The sequence below is a fragment of the Coregonus lavaretus genome (assembly GCF_964263955.1).
Source record: "Coregonus lavaretus genome assembly, chromosome: 35".
Classification (NCBI taxonomy): Eukaryota; Metazoa; Chordata; class Actinopteri; order Salmoniformes; family Salmonidae; genus Coregonus; species Coregonus lavaretus.
Window position 1 is genome coordinate 4,724,368 of NC_140022.1, and position 25,668 is coordinate 4,750,035.

The 25,668-nt window shown below is 44.6% G+C and overlaps 1 protein-coding gene across 1 annotated transcript; it reads right to left on the reverse strand.

Annotated features, from left to right (window-relative positions):
* Positions 1-435: 435 nt before the first annotated feature.
* LOC311109599 (glycerol-3-phosphate dehydrogenase, mitochondrial-like) lies at positions 436-25,257 on the reverse strand. The gene is made up of 17 exons (XM_084152530.1): positions 25,176-25,257; positions 23,525-23,637; positions 20,872-21,043; positions 20,351-20,475; positions 19,391-19,488; positions 18,230-18,393; positions 15,837-16,001; positions 15,597-15,741; positions 14,584-14,777; positions 13,684-13,818; positions 13,056-13,231; positions 10,307-10,438; positions 9,984-10,142; positions 8,033-8,145; positions 4,727-4,805; positions 4,227-4,325; positions 436-1,573 (listed from the first exon to the last, which is right to left on the reverse strand). Exons 2-17 carry the CDS (start codon positions 23,624-23,626, stop codon positions 1,448-1,450), a joined length of 2,184 nt encoding a protein of 727 aa, XP_084008656.1. The 5' UTR covers positions 23,627-23,637; positions 25,176-25,257; the 3' UTR covers positions 436-1,447.
* Positions 25,258-25,668: the final 411 nt, after the last annotated feature.

The window sequence follows — 25,668 nt, forward strand, 5'->3', positions numbered from 1 at the left end:
ATTTATGTTGGTAACTTAACCAGTTTATAATAGCAATAAGGCACCTCAGGGTTTTGAGGTACAGTATATAGCCAATATACCACGGCTAAGGGCTGTATCCAGGCACTCCGCTTCGCGTCGTGACTAACAGCCCTTAGCAGTGGTATATTGGCCATTATAAACTGGGTGGTTCGAGCCCTGAATGCTGATTGGCTCACAGCCGTGGTATATCAGACTGTATACCATGGGTATGATAAACATTTATTTGTACTGCTCTAATTATGTTGGTAACCAGTTTATAATAGCAATAAGGCACCTCGGGGTTTGTGGTATATGGCCAATATACCACGGCTAAGGGCTGTATCCAGGCACTTCGCGTTGCGTCGTGCCTAAGAACAGCCCTTAGCCGTGGTACATTGGCCATATACCACAAACCCCGAGGTGCCTTATTGCTTAATTATACAATGGCACTGCAGCGAGGAACAGTGAGTTAAAGTTACAGTAACATGCTGAAGTCAGAAACGAAGAGGTGGAAACGTTAAGCTTGAGTATGAATAAACTGCATGGTACTGTAATGCCAGTTGTCCACTAAGAGGCGGAACTGGTTCTTGTACTGGTGAACTGGCATAAGAACCACGTCCAAAGTACAGTTCCAGTGAAATGTGGACATCCATAAATCACCGATAACATCAATAAGACTGAACAATAAAAAATATATTACAAAGCCATATAACTGGAGCATAAAAGGCGAAGCAATGATGAGATTATATAAAAACAGTATGAACAGTGAGTTACAGAATTATTCAGAGGCACTGATTGACTTTGTAGTAGTGAGAATCCAGTGTCATGGAAAACTGGCCACATACTCCCTGTCTCCCTCCATGAAAATATGAATTAAAAAAATTATTATAAAAAATGTCTAACATCAAACTACATTTTACATTTACATTTTAGCCATTTAGCAGACGCTCTTATCCAGCGCGACTTACAGGAGCAATTAGGGTAAAGTGCCTTGCTCAAGGGCACACTGACCTTTCGGTTACTGGCCCAACGCTCTTAACCGCTAGGCTATCTGCCGCCCTTATCTAGCTTCAACTTCACAATAAAACACTCAGGGTTGACACATATTAATCTTTAAATTAGGATAAAAATCTAATTTGTACTCTTGTTGTTTACAATACTTATCACCCTATGACTTCTCCCTATCACTGCAACGTTGAACCATAATGACACCAGGTCCAGGCAGTCTTCTTCTTGGCATCCCTTCCATCCATCCCTGCCATCCCTGTCATCCTTAGTACCACAGCTCTGGTTAGTGTGGTGGTACGGTGTAGTGGTGGTGGTAAGTTGTGGTGGTACGGTGTGGTGGTACGGTGTAGTGGTACGGTGTGGTGGTACGGAGTAGTGGTACAGTGTGGTGGTACGGTGTAATGGTACGGTGTGGTGGTACGGTGCGGATGGGTTCCCCTCACACCCCTCCTCCACTGCGGTCCACAGACACAGGTGCCCTCAGGTCCAGGCTCTCCTCAGCTGTCTTCATGAGGATGGCCAACCTGCTGTCAGACACCTGGCCCTTCTTCACAGCACTCATCAGCTGGGAGCAGGGAACAGAGGGAATATAGAGGATGAGGAAACTGGATGTAATGCAAGGTATCAAACTAATGCAACGAGATACGCTGTGTGCATGTGTGTGTGTGTGTGTGTGTGTGTGTGTGTGTGTGTGTGTGTACAGTGCATTTGGAAAGTATTCAGACCCCTTGACTTTTTCCACATTTTGTTACGTTACAGCCTTATTCTAAAATTGATTACATTAATTTTTTCCTCATCAATCTACACACAATACCCTATAATGACAAAGCGAAAAAACTAATGAAAAACAGAAATACCTTATTTACATAAGTATTCAGACCCTTTGCTATGAGACTCGAAATTGAGCTCAGGTGTATCCTGTTTCCAATGATCATGCTTGAGATGTTTCTACAACTTCATTGGAGTCCACCTGTGGTAAATTCAATTGATTGGACATGATTTGGAAAGGCACACACCTGTCTATATAAGGTCCCACAGTTGACAGTGCATGTCAGAGCAAAAAACAACCCATGAGGTCGAAGGAATTGTCCGTAGAGCTCCGAGACAGGATTGTGTCGAGGCACAGATCTGGGGAAGGGTACCAAAAAAAATATGCAGCATTGAAGGTCCCCAAGAACACAGTGGCCTCCATCACTCTTAAATTGAAGAAGTTTGGAACCACCAAGACTCTTCCTAGAGCTGGCCGCCCGGCCAAACTGAGCAATCGGGGGAGAAGGGTCTTGGTCAGGGAGGTGACCAAGAACCCGATGATCACTCTGACAGAGCTCCAGAGTTCCTCTGTGGAGATGGGAGAACCTTCCAGAAGGACAACCATCTCTGCAGCACTCCACCAATCAGGCCTTTACGGTAGAGTGGTCAGATGGAAGCCACTCCTCAGTAAAAGGCACATGACAGCCCACTTGGAGTTTGCCAAAAGGCATTTAAAGGACTCTCAGACCATGAGAAACGAGATTCTCTGGTCTGATGAAACCAAGATTGAACACTTTGGCGTGAATGCCAAGTGTCACGTCTGGAGGAAACCTGGCACCATCTCTATGGTGAATCATGGTGGTGGCAGCATCATGCTGTGGGGATGTTTTTCAGCGGCAGGGACTGGGAGACTAGTCAGGATCAAAGGAAAGATGAACGGAGCAAAGTACAGAGAGATCCTTGATGAAAACCTGCTCCAGAGCGCTTAGGACCTCAGACTGTGGTGAAGGTTCACCTTCCAACAGGACAACGGCCCTAAGCACACAGCCAAGACAACGCAGGAGTGGCTTCGGTACAAGTATCTGAATGTCCTTGAGTGGCCCAGCCAGAGCCCGGATTTGAACCCGATCTAACATCTCTGTAGAGACCTGAAAATAGCTGTGCAGCGACGCTCCCCATCCAACCTGAAAGAGCTTGAGAGGATCTGCAGAGAATGGGAGAAACTCCCCAAATACAGGTGTGCCAAGCTTATAGCGTCATTCCCAAGAAGACTCCAGGCTGTAATGGCTGCCAAAGGTGCTTCAACAAAGTACTGAGTAAAGGGTCTGAATACTTATGTAAATGTGATATATTTCAGTTTTTTATTTGTAATAAATTTGCAAACATTTCTAAAAACATATTTTTGCTTTGTCATTATAGGGTATTGTGTGTAGATTGATGAGGGGGGAAAAACAATTTAATCCATTTTAGAATAAGGCTGTAGCATAACAAAATGTGGATAAAGTCAAGGGGTCTGAATACTTTCCGAATGCACTGTATTTGTATGAGGCAGGGATAGAGATGCATTATAATGCTGGAGCAGGATCTAAACTCCAGGGGTAGTCTGGTCGTGTCTGGACAGAGCACTAATACTACTAACACTGATAGTAGTAGTAGTAGTAGTACACCGGTTTTACAGTACCCCAAACCATTTTGGGATTTTTACTTTACCATGGAAAGTCATCTCCTGTCAACAGTTCTTATAATAAAGGTATTCTATGGTCCTCAGCATTATACTTCCTAATTGATCACATGATGACTACTAACAACCTGGAAGTACTGTAGATCTATCTCACCCTCATTACCTGGAGGCATTGTCATATGTTTCAGCCTCTAATGATCTGTATCAGGTCAGGAGAGAACATACTCCCAGTTAGGCTTTCACACCTACAGCTCCCTTCATAGGAGGGTCTGTCATGCCTTGCCACTCGCACAAGGGAAAAAACACCCAGCGAACAGAATCACCTATTCTCTATTAATTGGAATGTTGTAATCATGTAAAACTAATGGGAGCATCTACCTGTTCTGTAGCTGAGTGTTGGTGTGTGTGTGTGTGTGTGTGTGTGTGTGTGTGTTTGGGGGGGGGGGGGGTTGGGTAATTTATCCTTCTCCCTGAGGAGTGTATTATCATGTTCTCCAGCCTGGTCTGTTTGTTTAGCTTCTCACGGTAAAGAAACAAAGAAAGAAAGAAAGAAAGAAAGAAAGAAAGAAAGAAAGAAAGAAAGAAAGAAAGAAAGAAAGAAAGAAAGAAAGAAAGAAAGAAAGAAAGAAAGAAAGAAAGAAAGAAAGAAAGAAAGAGAGAGCAAGAGAGGAGAGAGAGCGAGAGAGAATATTGACCATGGGCCTGAGAATTAATGAGTCCTCTTATTAGTGGAGGGAGGACAGGGGACACACACACAAATACATACATACACACAAAAAACACCTACCTGTAAAAACTCATTCAGCTCCACCTGTCCATTCTTGTTGAGGTCCACTTCGTTGAGGATTTCATGGAGAGCGTTCTCATCAATCTGAACACTGATGTTCTGGGAGGGGGAGAGAGACCAGTGAGATAACATATCAGGAAATTATGTTCTGAGAGCGGGAGAGAGACCAGTGAGACAAAATATCATGAAATGATGTTCTGAGAGGGGGAGAGAGACCAGTGAGACAAAATATCAGGAAATTATGTTCTGAGAAGGGGAGAGAGACCAGTGAGACAAAATATCAGGAAATTATGTTCTGAGAGGGGGAGAGAGACCAGTGAGACAAAATATCAGGAAATTATGTTCTGGGAGGGGGAGAGAGACCAGTGAGACAAAATATCAGGAAATAACGCCACACCTCTTTTGTTAGTTGCTTAGCAATGGCCTTTGCACACAGTTTACATGAGCCCAGTCTGCACACATGGAAAAAGATTCCAAAGAGAGATGGGAAAGTTTCTCACCTGTAAGACCCTCTGAACGTCCACTGTGGTGATGAAGCCTTTACTGTCTTTGTCAAACTTGTGGAACCGGTTTGTGTACCTGTCAATCAGACAGAGCTATTAATGCAATCATCATCTCAAATCGTGGCAACATCTCAAGGGGAGTGACTTAAGAAGGTCAGATGGGAGGGAGCAACTGCCTGAATTGAGATTGACCCCTTGGTATATCAGGGGTCCATCTCAATCCAGTCAGTTGCTCCCTTAGAACACGTGTCAAACACAAGGCCCGCGGGCAGAATCCGGCCTGTGACACATTTCTATCTGGACCCGCGCAATGATTTGGGTTGTCAATTCATTTTGTCCCGCTTCCATACAGCCACAGTGCGCTGCACTATAAGTCACAGCAAGCACTGTCAACGCGCTGCACGCCAAACGGCAGTGCATTGCCACATAGCGCCTGTTCCAGACCCACACAGCCAGCCAGTGAGCTGTATCATGTCATCACCAATGGCACTGACCAAATCTTCTACCGGACCCAAAGTTTATACGTGTTGTAGGCTACATGTCCATGCCACGTTTCGGTTCCAACGAGTCATTGCTGTAGTCTACAGAAAATGTAATCTTGGTCGTCAAAAAGTTATAAGATAAAGGATTCACACGTGGGTATAAATGACTACTAAAGGACAATAGGACACACAAGCGAGTATAAATGAGTGAACAGTTGAGTCATCTACTTTATGAAATTACAGCCTGATGCACGCTCACGTCGGTGAATTCAACATCAACTGCATTGCGTTCGTGTGTCCCGTTTCCAGCGCGCAGCCGAGGGAAAGTGTCCAGACACATGCCACAGTCCTAGCTAGGCTACTAACATGTTGCAGTCTGGCTTCGGTTTTTAAAGCTTGACAGTGAATAACCAAAAAACTAAACCTGCAACAAAACACCATGCAAAGGAGAAACATGTAGGCCTGTTACAGTGTGGTGGCATAATTTGGGGTGAGCTGTTGTCACTTCTCAAGAGATATGTTCTGTGTTGGACTGTGATGTTATGCCTTTCATAGACTCCTGGTATGTGTGCACCCTAACACAAGGCCATTGTGTTCCGGAACTGTTGCTTGTATAAAATAACTGTTGTGTTAACAATATGATTGTATTATCACCTCACACTATATAAAAGGGAGATTTAACCATCTCCCCTCCAAGTTCTTCCCAGACTGAGATCAGAGACAGCCTTGCAGCTGCTGGTATGCATTAAAGATTTTTCTATTATACAATTAAATAGTCTCTGCCTTAATCTTTGGATCGAGTTTTCCACAACAACAGCAACACTTGAGCAGTAGGCTAGGCTGACTACTCATCTACAAGACATTTTGAGTGCACCATACAGCAATGCTGCATTCAACCGCACCGATAATCCATGCAGTGCAAAAACATTAAACACATGTTTTAAGTTTAAATGTTACAACAACCTAGCTACATTTTTGTTATTTGGAGTTTTTAAATACTTTGTGATGAGGGTCGCAGCATATTATGCACATCTGCAAGCATAGCAGCAGGCTGGACAAATATTACTGAGCTCTTCTTTTGTTTTAATATGTTACAAATGCTATATACAGCATCCTATGTACATACAGTGCCTTTTGAAAGTATTCAGATCCGTTGACTTTTTCCACATTTTGTTTCGTTACAGCCTTATTCTAAAATTGTTTTTTTATTTTTTTTATCCTCAGCAATCTACACACAGTACCCCATAATGACAAAGCGAGAACAGGTTTTTAGACATGTATTAAAAATAAAAAACAGAAATACCTTATTTACATAAGTATTCAGACCCTTTGCTATGAGACTCGAAATTGAGCTCAGGTGCATCCTGTTTCCATTGATCATCCTTGAGATGTTTCTACAACTTGATTGGAGTCCACCTGTGGTAAATTCAATTGATTGGACATGATTTGGAAAGGCACACACCTGTCTATATACGGTCCCACAGTGGCCTCCATCATTCTTAAATGGAATAAGTTTGGAACCACCAAGACTCTTCATAGAGCTGGCCACCCGGCCAAACTGAGCAATTGGGGGAGAAGGGCCTTGGTCAGGGAGGTGACCAAGAACCCGATGGTCAATCTGACAGAGCTCCAGAGTTCCTCTGTGGAGATGGGAGAACCTTCCAGAAGGACAACCATCTCTGCAGCACTCCACCAATCAGGCCTTATGGTAAAGTGGCCAGACAGAAGCCACTCCTCAGTAAAAGGCACATGACAGCCTGCTTGGAGTTTGCCAAAAGACACCTAATGAGTCTCAGACCATGAGAAACAAGATTCTCTGGTCTGATGAAACCAAGATTGAACTCTTTGGCCTGAATGCCAAGCGTCATGTCTGGAGGAAACCTGGCACCATCCCTACGGTGAATCATGGTGGTGGCAGCATCATGCCGTGGGGATGTTTTTCAGCGGCAGGGACTGGGAGACTAGTCAGGATCGAGGCAAAGATGAACGGAGCAAAGTACAGCGAGATCCTTCATAAAAACCTGCTCCAGAGCGCTCGGTTCACCTTCCAACAGGACAACGACCCTAAGCACACAGCCAAGACAACGCAGCAGTGGCTTCGGGACAAGTCTCTGAATGTCCTTGAGTGGCTCAGCCAGAGCCCGGATTTGAACCCGATCGAACATCTCTGGAGAGACCTGAAAATAGCTGTGCAGCGACGCTCCCCATCCAACCTGACAGAGCTTGAGAGGATCTGTAGAGAAGAATGGGAGAAACTCTCCAAATACAGGTGTGCCAAGCTTGTAGTGTCATACTCAAGAAGACAGTACTGAGTAAAGGGTCTGAATACTTATGTAAATGTGATATTTCAGTTTTCTATTTTTAATAAATTAGCAAACATTTCTAAAAACCTGTATTTTCTTTGTCATTTGTCTTTATGGGTTATTGTGTGTAGATTGATGAAAAAACAAACAATTTAATCAATTTTAGAATTGGCTGTGACGTAACAAAATGTGGAAAAAGTCAAGGGGTCTGAATACTTTCCGAAGGCAATGTAAGTGGACATTGTAAAGGGCCATATTTTTTCTAATAAAACAATGGCTTGTTTGGGCCAGTTGTATGCACGTTTGTTTTTGTAAAAAAACATAATAGGCTGGACGCAAATTCGTTTTTTTTGTTTCAATATGGCCCTGGCGCTGATTGAGTTTTACACCCCTGCCTTAGAGAGTAAAGTAGACTGGAAGTAGTGTAAAGTAGACAGGAAGTAGAGAGTAAAGTAAACAGGAAGAAGAGAGTAAAGTAAACAGGAAGTAGAGAGTAAAGTAGACAGGAAGTAGAGTACTTTGCCACTTCCTGTGTGTCCAGTGTGATCTCTGAGGTCCCGGTCAGCTGCTCAGAGCGGGACCTGTAGCCCATCTCAAGGTACAGGAACTTCTTAGCAGCTTCCAGCTCCTCCTAAACAAACCATGGTAGCGAAGATAAGTTACAATACATGACCAAAAGTATGTGGACACCTGCTCGTCAAACATCTCATTCTAACATCATGGGGATTAATATGGAGTTGGTCCCCTCTTTGCTGCTCCACTCTTCTGGGAAGGCTCTCCACTATATATTGGAACATTGCTGCGGGGACTTGCTTCCATTCAGCCACAAGAGCATTAGTGAGGTCGGGCACTGATGTTGGGCGATTAGGCCTGGCTCGCAGTCGGCGTTCCAATTCATCCCAAAGGTGTTCGATTGGGTTGAGGTCAGGGCTCTGTGCAGGCCAGTCAAGTTCTTCCACACCGATCTCGACAAACCATTTCTGTATGGACCGCGCTTTGTGCACGGGGGCATTGTCACGCTGAAACAGGAAAGGGCCTTCCCCAAACTGTTACCACAAAGTTGGAAGCACAGAATCGTCTAGAATGTCATTGTATGCTGTAGCGTTAAGATTTCCCTTCACTGGAACTAGGGGGCCTAGCCCAAACCATGAAAAACAGCCCCAGACCATTATTCCTCCTCCACCTAACTTTACAGTTGGCACTATGCATTGGGGCAGGTAGCGTTCTCCTGGCATCAGCCAAACTCAGATTCGTCCGTCGGACTGCCAGATGGTGAAGCGTGATTCATCACTCCAGAGAACACGTTTCCACTGATCCAGAGTCCAATGCCGGCGAGCTTTACACCACTCCAGCCGACGCTTGGCATTGCGCTAGGTGATCTTAGGCTTGTGTGCGGCTGCTCGGCCATGGAAACCCATTTAATGAAGCTCCCGACGAACAGTTATTGTGCTGACGTTACTTCCAGAGGCAGTTTGGAACTCAGTAGTCAGTGTTGCAACCGAGGACAGAGGATTTTTACGCGCTAGGCGCTTCAGCACTCGGCGGTCCTGTTCTGTGAGCTTGTATGGCCTACCACTTCACGGCTGAGCCGTTGTTGCTCCTAGACGTTTCCACTTCACAATAACAGCACTTACAGTTGACCGGGGCAGCTCTAGCAGGGTACACATTTGACAAACTGACTTGTTGGAAAGGTGGCATCCTATGACGGTGCCACGTTGAAAGTCACTGAGCTCTTCAGTAAGGCCATTCAACTGCCAATATTTGTCTATGGAGATAGCACGGCTGTGTGCTCGATTTTATACACCTGCCAGCAACGGGTGTGGCTGAAATAGCCGAATCCACTAATTTGAAGGGGTGTCCACATACTTTTGTATATATAGTGTATGTTCTTCATAACTTTAATCATAACTCATTTAAGTCATAATTCATGAAAAGGGATCATAGCTAACTGTAACAACAACTTATAAAGTAAAAGGAACTCATGCATCGTGTACTAAACCTGTAAAGAGCAGGACAACAGGAATACCAGAACTGGGGGAAAGTTCACACACACCCCCCTGGAGGGGGAAATCCAGGAAGGGCGTAGCGCCTACTATTATACTCTGATCTAACAGCGGCTCCAGCGCTCCTATAAAACGGAATAGCAGCACATGGATTTAGGGTTGGCCCTACTCAAATCAAAACATTATTATTAGTCCAGTGAGTGAGAATGAGAGAATGCATTGTAGTCACTGAATCATTAAAACAATGGTTGTATTAAAACAGGTCCTAAGTCTTTACTGGACAGGAAATCATACAAAGATGGATTTAAAGATAGATATTAAGGCAAGTTGTTATTTTTAAACATAAAAAAGTATTTCTTTGTTTGTATATGTTATTTAAAAGGTGTTCTAAAATACTTTCTGTAACACTGCCAGACAGTCATTTGAACTACAGTCTAGAAGACGGGAACAACAGTTAGTGACGTACCGTCCTCTTTTCATCACTCCAGTCCAGCATCTTTCCCATGATCTCTACGATGCGTGGCAGTGCCTCATCAGCAGCCTGCACGTTGAGGAAACCCAGCCGTGTGCGCCTGGCGATCACATCGATGGCTGTACAAGCATACTCCTTAATGGCATACCTCACCTGGAGGAGGGTGGGGGGAGTGTTTCAATTGGATAGATAATAGAACATAATAGTCTATGGTCATGATGTGTGTGTGTGTGTGTGTGTGTGTGTGTGTGTGTGTGTACATAAACATGCTGTTTTTTACAAATCTGATGCAGTATTCTGTAGTAGCCTTACTGCACCTCACTCTCAATGTAAGGGAATTCAGAGACCAGTCTCTTCCCTACGATGGGCCACCTCTTCCCAGTGACCCGCGCCATCTTGGCCACGTCGAATGCCTTCCCCCCGTACGTCGCTGCCAGGTGCTGGGCAACCTGTGGAATTATGGGAAACATGGCACTATTCAATCAAAACCGCAATCCATGTTTGAGGTTTTACCAAGACAAAATGGCATTGCACTGTGAGAGGGCATTGTGTGGGGTCATATAATCAATGAAACAAGGTTTAGGGTGACACTTTATGATTGAAGACCAGTTAATGGTTTTGTTTGAATATGACCAACAGCGTTTGCCAAAGACAGTATTGAGAGAGTATTGTGAAACGCAGCAGGCAGCTGTTAAAAGGCAACTCCTTGTGGATCGATACGATCTTTCAGCACAGCTCCAATGTTTTGGATATGCTGAGGTGGGTGATGGGTACATACAGTTATGTCTATGATTTATCATGTGTTTGGACCAAACAAGGGGTTATTGCTATTCAGATGGTTGGCTTAGCTCTCTCAACAAAAGGTCAAATGCTGTCAAAATATGAACACTGACCTTTTGGAATATTATAGAAAAAAACCTAATGGTGGGGAAGGCTTTCTCTAATGAGAAGTTAACATAGATAGGAAGTGGAGCCTACCTGGTACAGATGACTTCTAAAACCTTGAAAGGGAAGTACACTGGTCTGGTCTAGAGCCTTCAAACTCAACTCTGGACCTCCAAGCCAGTTCCACTACCTTTTTTCATTGTTCCCCTCTAATCAGGGACTGATTTAGACCTGGGACACCAGGTGTTTGCAATTAATTATCAGGTAGAACAGAAAACCAGCAAGCGCCGGACCTCGTAGGGTAAGAGTTGAATACCCCTGGTCTAGAGCCTCGGATCAATATCCCTGTGTACTGCTGTCTTGTAACGCAACATCATCTCAACATTTTCAACCTTCATCCAACCGTTAACCAACGTTACATGTTCTGATATATGATATACAGTGGCTTGCGAAAGTATTCACCCCCCTTGGCATTTTTCCTATTTTGTTGCCTTACAACCTGGAATTAAAATTGATTTTGGGGGGGTTTGTATCATTTGATTTACACAACATGCCTACCACTTTGAAGATGCAAAATATTTTTTCTTCTGAAACAAACAAGAAATAACACAAAAAAACTGAAAACATGAGCGTGCATAACTATTCACCCCCCCCCCCCCCCAAAGTCAATACTTTGTAGAGCCACCTTTTGCAGCAATTACAGCTGCAAGTCTCTTGGGGTATGTCTCTATTAGCTTGGCACATCTAGCCACTGGGATTTTTGCCCATTCTTCAAGGCAAAACTGCTCCAGCTCCTTCAAGTTGGATGGGTTCCGCCGGTGTACAGCAATCTTTAAGTCATACCACAGATTCTCAATTGGATTGAGGTCTGGGCTTTGACTAGGCCATTCCAAGACATTTAAATGTTTCCCCTTAAACCACTCAAGTGTTTCTTTAGCATTATGCTTAGGGTCATTGTCCTGCTGGAAGGTGAATCTCCGTCCCAGTCTCAAATCTCTGTAAGACTGAAACAAGTTTCCCTCAAGAATTTCCCTGTATTTAGCGCCATCCATCATTCCTTCCATTCTGACCAGTTTCCCAGTCCCTGCCGATGAAAAACATCCCCACAGCTGATGCTGCCACCACCATGCTTCACTGTGGGGATTGTGTTCTCGGGGTGATGAGAGGTGTTGGGTTTGCGCCAGACATAGCGTTTTCCTTGATGGTCAAAAAGCTCAATTTTAGTCTAATCTGACCAGAGTACCTTCTTCCATATGTTTGGGGAGTCTGCCACATGCCTTTTGGCAAACACCAAACTTATTTTTTTTCTTTAAGCAATGGCTTTTTTCTGGCCACTCTTCCGTAAAGCCCAGCTCTGTGGAGTGTACGGCTTAAAGTGGTCCTATGGACATATACTCCAATCTCCGCTGTGGAGCTTTGCAGCTTCTTCAGGGTTATCTTTGGTCTCTTTGTTGCCTCTCTGATTAATGCCCTCCTTGCCTGGTCCGTGAGTTTTGGTGGGCGGCCCTCTCTTGGCAGGTTTGTTGTGGTGCCATATTATTTCAATTTTTTAATAATGGATTGAATGGTGCTCCGTGGGATGTTCAAAGTTTCGGATATATTTTTTTATAACCCAACCCTGATCTGTACTTCTCCACAACTTTGTCCATGACCTGTTTGGAGAGCTCCTTGGTCTTCATGGTGCCGCTTGCTTGGTGGTGCCCCTTGCTTAGTGGTGTTGCAGACTCTGGGGCCTTTCGGAACAGGTGTGTATATATACTGAGATCATGTGACACTTAGATTGCACACAGGTGGACTTTATTTAACTAATTATGTGACTTCTGAAGGTAATTGGTTGCACCAGAACTTATTTAGGGGCTTCATAGCAAAGGGGGTGAATACATATGAACGCACCACTTTTCCGTTATTTATTTTTTAGAAGTTTTTGAAACAAGTTATTTTTTTAATTTCACTTCACCAATTTGGACTATTTTATGTATGTCCATTACATGAAATCCAAATAAAAATCCATTTAAATGACAGGTTGTAATGCAACAAAATAGGAAAAACGCCAAGGGAGATGAATACTTTTGCAAGGCACTGCCTGTGTAACCATAGTGCAATTGACATGGCCTTAGGGAGAATTATAGATCCAAAATGGTGGCTAAAGACTGAAGGTCTATGGGAAGGGTCTGTCCCCACCTCATTCTCCAGGCCGTAGTCCTGCACCAGTCGGATGTACAAGGTGGGGGTCCAGTCTTGGCCCCCCTCCAGCACCAGACCCACTGTCTTACTGGGCCCGCCCCCCAGCCTGTGGGCTGCAACCGCTGCGTCCAGGGTCTCCTCCGCCATGGAGCGGTATGTTGTCCACTTCCCACCTGAGGTGATGGGATCATCCACGTTACACACACCAGATACGATAGGGGTAGCTTAGCGGTTAGTGCATTGGGCCAGTCACCGAAAGTCGCTAGTTCAAATCCCTGAGCCGATAAGGTGAAACATCTGTCGATGTGCTCTTGAGCAAGGCACTTAACCCTAATTGCTCTCTGAGGGTGTCTCAGGGGGAGTGGGATTTGCAAAAAACACATTTCCAATTCACACGTGTATAATACACACTTGTAGATATATGAAATAGGACAAATACAAACACCCACCAAATTATCATTATTATTAGATACATGGCCAGACAGAATACAGGACATGCCCTATCAAATTTGAGCAGGAAAAAGTCTATAGGCTAAGGGCTATTGATGGCTACTAACACACTATAAACTACTACAGGTATATAGCACTGAATCAGGATACAACTTGTTTTAGAGTAGGCACTGACCTGCAATGGTGACCAGGCCGCTGTCGCTGACGTTGACTATGTGGTTCCTGCAGATGGACTGGGTGTCTTTAGAGTTGGGGTCAGTGACCAGAGGACGGATACCACTCCATGCTGCCAGGACGTCTCCTCTCCTCACTGAGGACCACAGGGAGAGGACAGAGTCAGTATCGCACACAAGATTCTGCTAAATCAAATGACCACATCATATCATATCTTATCAGAGGTCCTAGAACCAGTCAGAGAACACAGTGAATCTCATCTGCATGTGGTGACAGAGATCGTTACCTGAGGCACAGAGGCATCGGACAGGTATTACATCAAACGGCAAACCCATTTCAAGCTAAACAATCAGAAAATCAAGCCTGTAGTGTCTCCAGCATAATTACTAGCTGCTGTGCTGTTTGAAAGTCAACGTTACGTATCCTCTACATCAGGGCTGAGGTAGTTTGGGGGTTACGTATCCTCTACATCAGGGCTGAGGTAGTTTGGGGGTTACGTATCCTCTACATCAGGGCTGAGGTAGTTTGGGGGTTACGTATCCTCTACATCAGGGCTGAGGTAGTTTGGGGGTTACGTATCCTCTACATCAGGGCTGAGGTAGTTTGGGGGGGTTACGTATCCTCTACATCAGGGCTGAGGTAGTTTGGGGGTTACGGACCCTCTACATCACGGCTGAGGTAGTTTGGGGGTTACGGACCCTCTACATCAGGGCTGAGGTAGTTTGGGGGGGTTATGTATCCTCTACATCAGGGCTGAGGTAGTTTGGGGGTTACGGACCCTCTACATCACGGCTGAGGTAGTTTGGGGGTTACGGACCCTCTACATCAGGGCTGAGGTAGTTTGGGGGGGTTACGTCCCCTCTACATCAGGGCTGAGGTAGTTTGGGGGGGGGTTACGTACCCTCTACATCAGGGCTGAGGTAATTGCGGACTTCGTTCAGGATGAAGTTGATGTCTTCCTCCCTGGGGATGGGATGGGCGGTGACGTCAGTGGGCGTGTCCGTTGTCCCGGCGATGGTCATCTTCTCCCAGGGCAGGAAGAAGATGACACGGCCGTCGCTGGTTGCCGGGTCCAGGAGACCCATGTTGTCAGGACTACAAGAACAGGGCAGAGGGAGGAGGGGCTATGGATATGACAACTACATTTAGGAAGACCTGGTTGGTCAGCGCTGCTGAATTGAAATTCCCTCATTAAAAATAAAGGACACTTTTCAATTCATGAGTTGAATTTAAATTCATGACCTAAGTTTAACTGGTTGTGAGGGTGCTATTGTCCCTGGTGTGAAGGTGTGACAGAGTGTTGCTGTCCCTGGTGTGAAGGTGTGACAGGGTGTTGCTGTCCCTGGTGTGAAGGTGTGACAGTGTGGTGCTGTCCCTGGTGTGAAGGTGTGACAGTGTGGTGCTGTCCCTGGTGTGAAGGTGTGACAGTGTGGTGCTGTCCCTGGTGTGAAGGTGTGACTGTGTGGTGCTGTCCCTGGTGTGAAGGTGTGACAGAGTGGTGCTGTCCCTGGTGTGAAGGTGTGACAGAGTGTTGCTGTCCCTGGTGTGAAGGTGTGACTGTGTGGTGCTGTCCCTGGTGTGAAGGTGTGACAGAGTGTTGCTGTCCCTGGTGTGAAGGTGTGACAGTGTGGTCCTGTTCCTGGTGTGAAGGTGTGACAGGGTGTTGCTGTCCCTGGTGTGAAGGTGTGACAGAGTGGTGCTGTCCCTGGTGTGAAGGTGTGACAGGGTGGTGCTGTCCCTGGTGTGAAGGTGTGACAGGGTGGTGCTGTCCCTGGTGTGAAGGTGTGACAGTGTGGTGCTGTCCCTGGTGTGAAGGTGTGACAGTGTGGTGCTGTCCCTGGTGTGAAAGTGTGACAGAGTGGTGCTGTCCCTGGTGTGAAGATGTGACAGTGTGGTGCTGTCCCTGTACTGTACCTGTAATAACCAGGGATAACTATGTGAACCCCAGCACTGGGCTGGCAAATGTTAGTGTTTTTCCCGTCGTCCATTTTCCTCAGAGAGTCAGTGAACGGTCCCGTGGCGTTGATGACACATTTGGCTCTGACGTCAAATTCATTTCCTGTGAGAGATCATAACAGTTTCAATCAAAAACCACCGTCATACTGTGTCTTTGTGTGTGTGTGTGTGTGTGTGTGTGTGTGTGTGCATGCGTACCTGTAATAACGTCCCTGCAGCGCGCCCCACAGACCTTCTCCTTGCCCGTCACTGCGTCTGTCTTCTTCAGCAGGTGGACCACCTCTGTGTAGTTAGCGATGGCAGCACCATGTCTGGCTGCTGTCAGGGCGATCGCCAGGTTCATACGAGCATCATTATGCTGTCCTGGGTGGGGGGGGGGGGGTGAAGGGGGAGAGACGATAGGTCGATAGTGGGTCGAAGAGAAATAGAAACAAGGAAGTAAGATTTCTTTAAAGGTGCTCTATGCAGAAATTGTTCCGCCATTTCCTGGTTGTGAAAAATCTGAATAGTTCGCCTAATTCCAGTTTATGTGCCAAAACAAGCAATTATAGTGTAGAGAATCATTGTACCATCTAAACCGCTGTGAAATATATTTTCCATAAACAAAAATATTGTATTTTCAGCTGTTTGAAAGTAAAAAACGCAAAAAACTAAACTTAAGAATAGAATCATAGAAATAGCACACATAGAACAGATCTACTGCTTCTTAGACTTGGTTTCAATGAGAATTACAGATCTATAACTCACATTTCTATGTGAATTTGGTCGGGTTGCCCAAAAAGTTAAATAGTATTGGAACGGCGCCTTGAAGTGCAGTGTGGCTGTGGTGTATCTAATGTGTGGGAATCCCTTGCAGGGGCATTTGGTTCATTCCTGCCCTCAGGGCCCGGTCCTCATCCATGCTTCCTGGTGCTACTCAAATCACTAGAGTGAGAGAGCTTGTGAGATGGGAAAGAGAGGTGACAGGGCTAGTTGTGACAGCCAGGGTTGGGGTGGGCTGGAATGGGGTCGGCTAGGGTGGGATAGGGTGGGCAGGGCTGGCCTGGGGTGGGCTGAGGTGGGCTGGAGTGGGGCTGGGGTGTGCTTGGCTGAGCTGACGCCTCACATTAGGCAGCAGAAGGTATGACTGGAGACCTGGTTGGTATCTCAAAATACGGTACGTCTAACAAACCAGTTCATGGTTGCTTGCTGAAAAAATCAATTACACAATTGTGCAGAATGAATTAGTAAGAATGAGGACTCCTGTCTTTTGTGTGTGTGTGTGTGTGTGTTGGACCACACTGGTCTCCTGGGAAATGAGTAACACTGGTGCTGTCTAAGATCCCACCCGGCAGGCCGAAGAAGAGGAGGAGACAGAGCAGGCTGGCAGTCAGACCACGGTACTGCTATCCTCTTCTCTGAGCCGCGGTAGCAGAGAAGGTCAGCTTCTGAAATGTCACGGCCGTGATTGTTCCAGACGGAATAATTGGAGAGAAAAGACCCCCTCTGCCTCCTGGGGGGAGGGGTACAAACCAACCCAACAATGCTGCTTCAACCCAACACAAAACCCCTCCGAATATTCTCTCTGTTAGCTGGTAGACAGACAGTACTCCCAGAGACAATACATACCCATACATTCCACCTGGAAGAAATGTTAAACTAAAAATATGTTATGCAAATTACAAATTAGCAATAATCTAAACGCATTCAAATAAACAAAATGCTACAAAAAAAATATCAACATGCCTCACTCTTTTCCTCAGAAAGTCAAGTGAGTGAATGTGACGAACTGCTGCTCAGATATCTGGCCTGATATATTCTCCCCCTCAGAGAAGAGCTTTCCACTCTTGGAGGGACCCAGTAGAATCTAAATGTAGACTGACTGATTCAGACAGCCTTCAGACACAGAGTTGGCTGCTGTTGGTGTGAAAAAGAGAGGCCTCCAGTCAACTAACGGGACATTATCTGCACAGAATACACCCAGATAGAGCAGGAACATATGATTGGTCGTCTCCGTGGCCACGCACACACTTCACAGCCTTGGCCCAAGGCACATAGAGCGCACAAGCTGCTCGCAGACGCATTGGTTCAGGCATCAATGGACTTATGAGATCTGATGGCCACCGGCTCCCTTGTGTCTTGTCTTGTTGTTGACTTGGGTCACATTTAAATCACACCCACAGTAAGGAAATAAAATGTTGTTACTGTTGGGAAAAAGGCATTATTTTTATGAACATGAATTTTGTTTTGTTTATTAACAGTGTGGGCTAATATGAATTCTTAATGTATGGCGCTAGACATGTACCGGCGCTAGACATGTACCGGCGCTAGACATGTACCGGCGCTAGACATGTACCGGCACTAGACATAGCCCACTTAGCAAACAGAAGGGAAGCCTCTTGATAAATGAGAAGGTTATTACCATCCTATAGGAGCATAACTGACTGAAGTGTTAGTATGTCTAGCAATTCATTTACATTTACATTCTAGTCATTTAGCAGACGCTCTTATCCAGAGTGTAATACATTTTGGAGCAGTTCCCCGGACCCATATTAAACCTAACCCTGGACTAAAAAGCCCTTTGAATGAAGATAACAATGAGAACTACTCACCATCATAGTAGACGATGGCTCCTACCAGCTTGTCTTTCTTCAGCATGGGGAAGAGTTCCAGGGCCTTGTTCTTACTGAGCACATAGCTGCTCTTCAGACACTGGCCTCCAGCCACCAGGTCGTACATCTTTATACCAGCCCAGTAGTATGGCAGCTGCCACCATCTATACACAGATAGTACAGTACAGCATCTTTATACCAGCCCAGTAGTACGGCAGCTGCCACCATCTATACACAGATAGTACAGTACAGCATCTTTATACCAGCCCAGTAGTACGGCAGCTGCCACCATCTATACACAGATAGTACAGTACAGCATCTTTATACCAGCCCAGTAGTACGGCAGCTGCCACCATCTATACACAGATAGTACAGTACAGCATCTTTATACCAGCCCAGTAGTACGGCAGCTGCCACCATCTATACACAGATAGTACAGTACAGCATCTTTATACCAGCCCAGTAGTACGGCAGCTGCCACCATCTATACACAGATAGTACAGTACAGCATCTTTATACCAGCCCAGTAGTACGGCAGCTGCCACCATCTATACACAGATAGTACAGTACAGCATCTTTATACCAGCCCAGTAGACAGAGTACATTCAGCCATTACATTTACATGTTGGTCATTTAGCAGATGCTCTTATGCAGAGTGACTTTCAGTCAGTAACCATTAGAGGTAAGTAACCATTAGAGGTAACCGTTAGACGTAACCATTAGAGGTAACCATTAGACGTAACCGTTAGAGGTAACCGTTAGAGGTAACCATTAGAGGTAACCGTTAGACGTAACCATTAGAGGTAACCGTTAGACGTAACCATTAGACGTAACCATTAGAGGTAACCGTTAGAGGTAACCGTTAGAGGTAACCGTTAGAGGTAACCATTAGAGGTAACCATTAGACGTAACCATTAGACGTAACCATTAGAGGTAACCGTTAGAGGTAACCATTAGAGGTAACCATTAGACGTAACCATTAGACGTAACCATTAGAGGTAACCGTTAGAGGTAACCATTAGAGGACACCTGGTATTGCTGTCTGTTATACAGAATGGCCATCTGGCTTGTATCCGGTTGAACAACCACCAACCACTCATAACATTTTCAGTTGACAGGGTGTAACTCTCATTCTACTAACTGTATGGACTCGTGTCTTACTTGTAAACAGGGAGCATGATGGGTAGTGGGGCAGACAGATGAGGGGCGATTTCTAGCAGGTTGGAGCGCTCGTGGAGAGCCTCTTTCACCATCATGTACTGAGAACAGGGGAAAGAGGGGTTTAGAGGTACAGTAAAATGGCTAGATATCATCTAACACATAATACAGTGCATGTTGGTAGAATAGTATGAGTATGTAATACAGTGCATGTTGGTAGAATAGTGTGAGTATGTAATACAGTGCATGTTGGTAGAATAGTATGAGTATGTAATACAGTGCATGTTGGTAGAATAGTATGAGTATGTAATACAGTGCATGTTGGTAGAATAGTGTGAGTATGTAATACAGTGCATGTTGGTAGAATAGTATGAGTATGTAATACAGTGCATGTTGGTAGAATAGTATGAGTATGTAATACAGTGCATGTTGGTAGAATAGTATGAGTATGTAATACAGTGCATGTTGGTAGAATAGTATGAGTATGTAATACAGTGCATGTTGGTAGAATAGTATGAGTATGTAATACAGTGCATGTTGGTAGAATAGTATGAGTATGTAATACAGTGCATGTTGGTAGAATAGTATGAGTATGTAATACAGTGCATGTTGGTAGAATAGTGTGAGTATGTAATACAGTGCATGTTGGTAGAATAGTGAGAGTATGTAATACAGTGCATGTTGGTAGAATAGTATGAGTATGTAATACAGTGCATGTTGGTAGAATAGTATGAGTATGTAATACAGTGCATGTTGGTAGAATAGTATGAGTATGCTCGTAGCATTAACACAATACGAGACTAAAGAAGGATTATTGGAAACACCTAGTGCCCTAAAACCCTCTGAATCTTCCAACCTCTCAATCTCTTTTCAATGACAAATGTCCACAACGGGGGAAAACAAAGCAATGTGATCACAGAGGGAACCAACTGTCAGGCAGCATGGGAGAAGCGAGCCGTTTACCTGTTCGTAATCTAATTTCATGATGGCCTTTTGGAGGTAACGTACTCCCCCGTGGATGAGCTTGGTGCTGCGGCTGCTGGTCCCCGATGAGAAATCATTCCTCTCCACCAGGGCAGTCTTAAGGTCTAGCAGAGCAGAGACACAGAGACAGATCAAGACAAGACTAGGATTTAGACTCAGACTGGCTGAAATGGCACCCTATTCCCTATATAGCGCACTACCTTCAACCAGGGCTCTGGTCAAACATAGTGCACTATATAGGGAATAGGGTGCCATTTCGGACGCACCCTCAGAGTCAGAGCTATTCAGGAGGCTTTTGCTAGGTTATGACTCCCATGTGCTTCTCCTGTCGTATAATATTCATGAAGGGAAAATGGCAGGGCATGCATATTGCATTGAGGGCCTCATAATATTGGGAGAAGAATAGCCTCGACTCTCCTGCACATTGACTGAACTGAAATGTAATTGACCCCCAACCCAAAAAGGTTTTCCCAAAACGGTGCAGTTCATTGGGGACTCACTGCGTGTGACAGCGTCTAAGGCACATCCGGAGCCTGTGGCCCCTCCCCCTACGACAAGGACGTCAAACTCCTCAGTGTCTTGCAGGGTGGAGAGCTGAGCCTGTCTGGTTGGGAGCTCATCTTTAAACGGCTGCTGTAACTCCCCCTCCGCCGCTACATACGCCAGCCGTGCCTGGACAACATGCAGTACATACACAGTTAAATCTATTTTAGTGAAGGCATAGTCTTTTGTGACAGACTGTGAACATAATCAAGATTTGGTTCTGGGTTCAGAGATTAGTGAAGGCATAAAGCAATGCCTTAAACCTTGGATAATCTCCTCTGGGATAGATGTGTCTACATTGTCACAACAACATTGTCACGACCATAGATATCTATGGTCACAACAACAAAATCAGGTACGCATATTGTTAAGGGTTGTACCCGCAATCATATTCATACAGAAAGACCCCTGCTTGTAGTACTTCGATAATAACAATGATTCCTGGTGTCTGATATGCAAACGCACAAAATAACTCGAGGAAAAAAGAACAAAGTCAAATCAAGTCTGTTCTGAACTCAAGGATCATGGGGACAAGCAAGTCAAGGATGGCTGCCATAATGAAACATTTTATTCCTTTTTCTATTTAACATTTTATTCTCTAAATGATTACATCGAGCTGCTGCGACGCCACTTGGTCCATTTGACTTGCAAATCTGTGAATGAAACCCGGGCATTTGTAATTTAGGACCGTAACAGCAAACAAGATCAAATAATTAGTGTCTATTTCCATGGACGTGCATATTTAAACACCCACAGACAATTAAGTGGCAGTCTGCCCTGCAATCACGTTGAGTACATGGAGTCAGTGAGACAGTGGATGTCATGCAAATGTCCAATCGCCCACCGCCAGAAAACAAAAAAACGTTCAAGCTGAAAGAGAGAAAGAGATTGTGCCCTTGTCACAGAGGAGACCAAGCAGACATATTTATCCAATTAGCAGTAGAATCTCAAGGGTTAGTTAGTGATGGCTACCGTCGTCCGCATGCATGATTGCAGATTATTATTATTTATTCGGAGGCGTTTGACTTTTGCTTACCCATTTATTCTTGTTTGGGAGGAAGGTTGGGGGACAAGATATCATACCAGGATACAGAAATAAAAGTTCACATTAGGACAAAGGGTCACACAAAGGCTCAGATGCTTTGGACAAGTGACCTGGTATGTTACTTGTAATAACATACCATTGAAATAGAAGGTATACTGTAAGTCGTATTTATATCTGAGGTTCTGACTAGGTTCAGAGGTCAAGATGCACCTGTTTCTCTCTTTCTAACGTTACCCGCGTGACTCCTTGGCTATTTCAATCCCTGGTCTACAGTGATGCAGTGGTCTCCTGGTCTCAGAATGGTTTGTGCTGTCAATATAGTCATTATCACGTCAAACATGTTCGGCACAAACTGATCTGGGACCAGGCTAATGCTTGTTCACACTGCAGTTGCCCTATGAATAATATCAAGTGATGCATTGCCATGGAAACATCATGGAGGGGTATTTTTGCCAGTTCCCTAGAGTTTCAGACGCTATGCTACATGATCCACACGAGCTTCATCAGATTTGATTAAATGAAAAATAATCAGGACTCCCATTGCACCTCCGTTTGTTTGTTTGTCGCCGAAATAGTGTTGATTATTTCAGTATACTAATCAAACATCATAAGTCATGTTCCCTTACTTGTCTGAACGTAAATGAAATAAGACATAAGAACTACTCACGTCACATAGCTAAAGTCCATCTTACCACTCCCGAAGGCAGTTTATGGCAAATTGAGACAGAAATTGAGCTATTTTATGATCAGGGTTTGTCCCATTGACTGTCTTCATATTCAGGTCAACTCTACTCTACACAGCAGTCCCATTGACTGTCTTCATATTCAGGTGAACTTCACTCTACACAGCAGTCCCATTGACTGTCTTCATATTCAGGTCAACTTCACTCTACACAGCAGTCCCATTGACTGTCTTCATATTCAGGTCAACTTTACTCTACACAGCAGTCCCATCTAAGCAGTATAGTGTTGAATAAAAGTGGAACACATTCCTCAGTCTAGATAAGACATGCCCAGATGCAGGCTGACGTTTACTGTCATGAATCTTGTCCTGGAGGCAGAACTGAGTGAATTCCGCTAGATGGGCCAGCTGCAAAGTCAAAATTGGCTATATTGTAAAAATTCATGAAAAAAATGTGCTCTATTTGGTCTTACTTTCAGGTTAGGCTTAAGGTGTGTGCCAGCTAGTGACCACACAGCTGCCTCCAGTACATTAGTCTTCCCAATAAATGCCAACCTGCTGCCCAGATGGCCGTTCCCTAGTAGACTCACAGGAGCCTGCCCTGCCATTGTCAGATGCTCTCCCACTCTCGTTACTATACGTAACCTGCAGCAGAGGGACTCTGAGGTGTCATTTACAGGTCCTGACTTTAGAAACAGACAACCACAACCTTGGCAACATAAGATCAGATTAGAAAACGTTAATGTCCTCAATGCAGCATACAAACTCAACATCCATACAAGTATCAGAAAAACGAGTTTACAAAACGACAACACAAGCAGATTGTGTAAAATGCAACCTAACCCACTAAATAATCTCAATGTCTCAAATCTCCCAGGCCTACCTGCGTCTTTCTGTATTCCGACAGTTGTGACAGGCCCAGAAGAGCAGCGGCCGCCCCAGTCCCGATGATAGCTGTCCCTTTCAAGGCCTTCCGGAACGCCATTGATGCTGGTCCTGCAGCACAACACACAGAGCAGTGGACTGAGTTAGATACACTGGGTTATATTGCAATGACATGACAGGTGATCATGTGGAGAGGGCGTGACCCGAGAGCAAAGAGCCAATCGGCTAGGGCCAGGTGCTCTGACAATCTGCTTGAAGACACATCATTTTCAATCTATTCTAATCTTTAACGGAGCAAACATCAGAGTTGTTTATGCATGCACACCAGCAGCTCTTGTTTCGCTAGGCCAGAGGTAATGATTTCCCTCATAGGATGACTATGAGAATAAACATTTTCATATGTCATTTTCTTATCTGTCATGAATGTAGACAGGGAAATCCTTTTGGATGAGACATTAAAGCTGCATGATGTGTTTATTACCTGTGTATTATGTGTTTATCAGAGGGATCATAAAATAAAATATATGATTATAAGAAAATAAAAAAAGTTTATGTAGCAGGAGTATGACACCATCTTGTTGATCCAGTGAATGTGTTAGAGTGAGGCAGGTAGCCTACTGGTTAGAGCGTTGGGCCAGTAACAGAAAGGTTAAACAAGGAATTTAACCCTCATTTGCTCTATACTACAATGGCTGATGAATGGGGAGGGGTCTTATAGCCCAGTCCATGCAGAGAGACAAGTCAATGATTGGTTTCAGAATGGCATTACTTCCTGGTGACACATCTCCAACATAACACACCAGGGCCATAGCCCACATGGCTACACGCATCTCCACCCAACACACCAGGGCCATAGCCCACATGGCTACACGCATCTCCACCCAACACACCAGGACCATAGCCCACATGGCTACACGCATCTCCACCCAACACACCAGGACCATAGCCCACATGGCTACACGCATCTCCACCCAACACACCAGGACCATAGCCCACATGGCTACACGCATCTCCACCCAACACACCAGGACCAAAATCCACATGGGAGCAGCCGTTTCTTCAACTGAATGACAAAAAATGAAGAAATGACACAGAGAACCTCATGAGGAAGAGATATGATTACGCGAGAGACAGACGCCACCATCCACATTAGATACAGTAAATCACTCTAAGACACAATCTTAGCTTGAGACTTATAGTTAGTGGAAACAAATACACATATAATAACAGTGACATCAACTCAAATGAAGGTTACACAAACACGACAATGTCAATTTAGAGGCCAAACTAACTAAGCATTTTTTTTCCAATTCTTAAACATTGCATTATGAAAAACAATATGTAAATCCATCCCCATTTCGGTGATACTGGCTATCCAATGCAAAGGCAACAGGAATAAATTATAACTCTATTTCACACTGTTTCTATTCTATACAACGGTGTAAAATAAAACTGAAATCCGTATCATTATCGTAGAACAGAAAACGTTTATGAAGGCGCAGTGGAGAGAGGGTTCTAGCAATGGATACAATGTCGCATTGACGTTCCGCATGATATTGTCTGGCTCGCTGCCAGTCGTTTAACTTTTCATATTATCAATAGAACAATAAGGAAAAGGCACAAAATATGTATCTAAATCGTTCACTTACTGATTTATATGTTTAATTGATGATAACAGCGCCAGGGCGTAAACTGAGAACGGTGATACAACTCTTCTTTGACAGCCAGGAGAACCAGGAAGCAGAGATTAGTTGACTGACATATGGGTAAACCAATGGGATGACACGATTATCCAATCATGTTTAAGAGGGTGTTGCTATAACAATGAGGTTGGTGCACCACTTTTCCTCTGGAATCCCCATCCTCAATAGTGCGGGGTCACTATTGTGCAACTAGTGTCACCAGCCGTAGTCATGATTTTACATGATTGTTGTTTAGTATCTTTTTACATACCACTATATTTAGGCGTAGGACACTGTAAATGCAACTATGCATATCATTAAGTTAGTTGTGAATTGAGGTGAGATTGTAATTTTTTTTGCCTGCAATGCCTTCTTTAGGCATATCGCCAAACATATGCGTTAATGTGTATTATTATGTGATGTTTTTTTATCATTCTTGTATGATGATGTCTAAAAAATG

What these genes read in the sequence shown, in the direction of transcription:
- LOC311109599 (XM_084152530.1), bottom strand. Translation starts at nt 23,626, where the DNA reads ATGGCGTTCCGGAAGGCCTTGAAAGGGACAGCTATCATCGGGACTGGG. An exon ending in CCTCAGCCCTGATGTAGAGG is followed by an intron (nt 13,819 to 14,583) that starts GTACGTAACCCC and finishes TGTGGTCCTCAG; the next exon opens with TGAGGAGAGGAGACGTCCTG. An exon ending in GACACACAGGAAGTGGCAAA is followed by an intron (nt 4,806 to 8,032) that starts GTACTCTACTTC and finishes TCTGATTGACAG; the next exon opens with GTACACAAACCGGTTCCACA.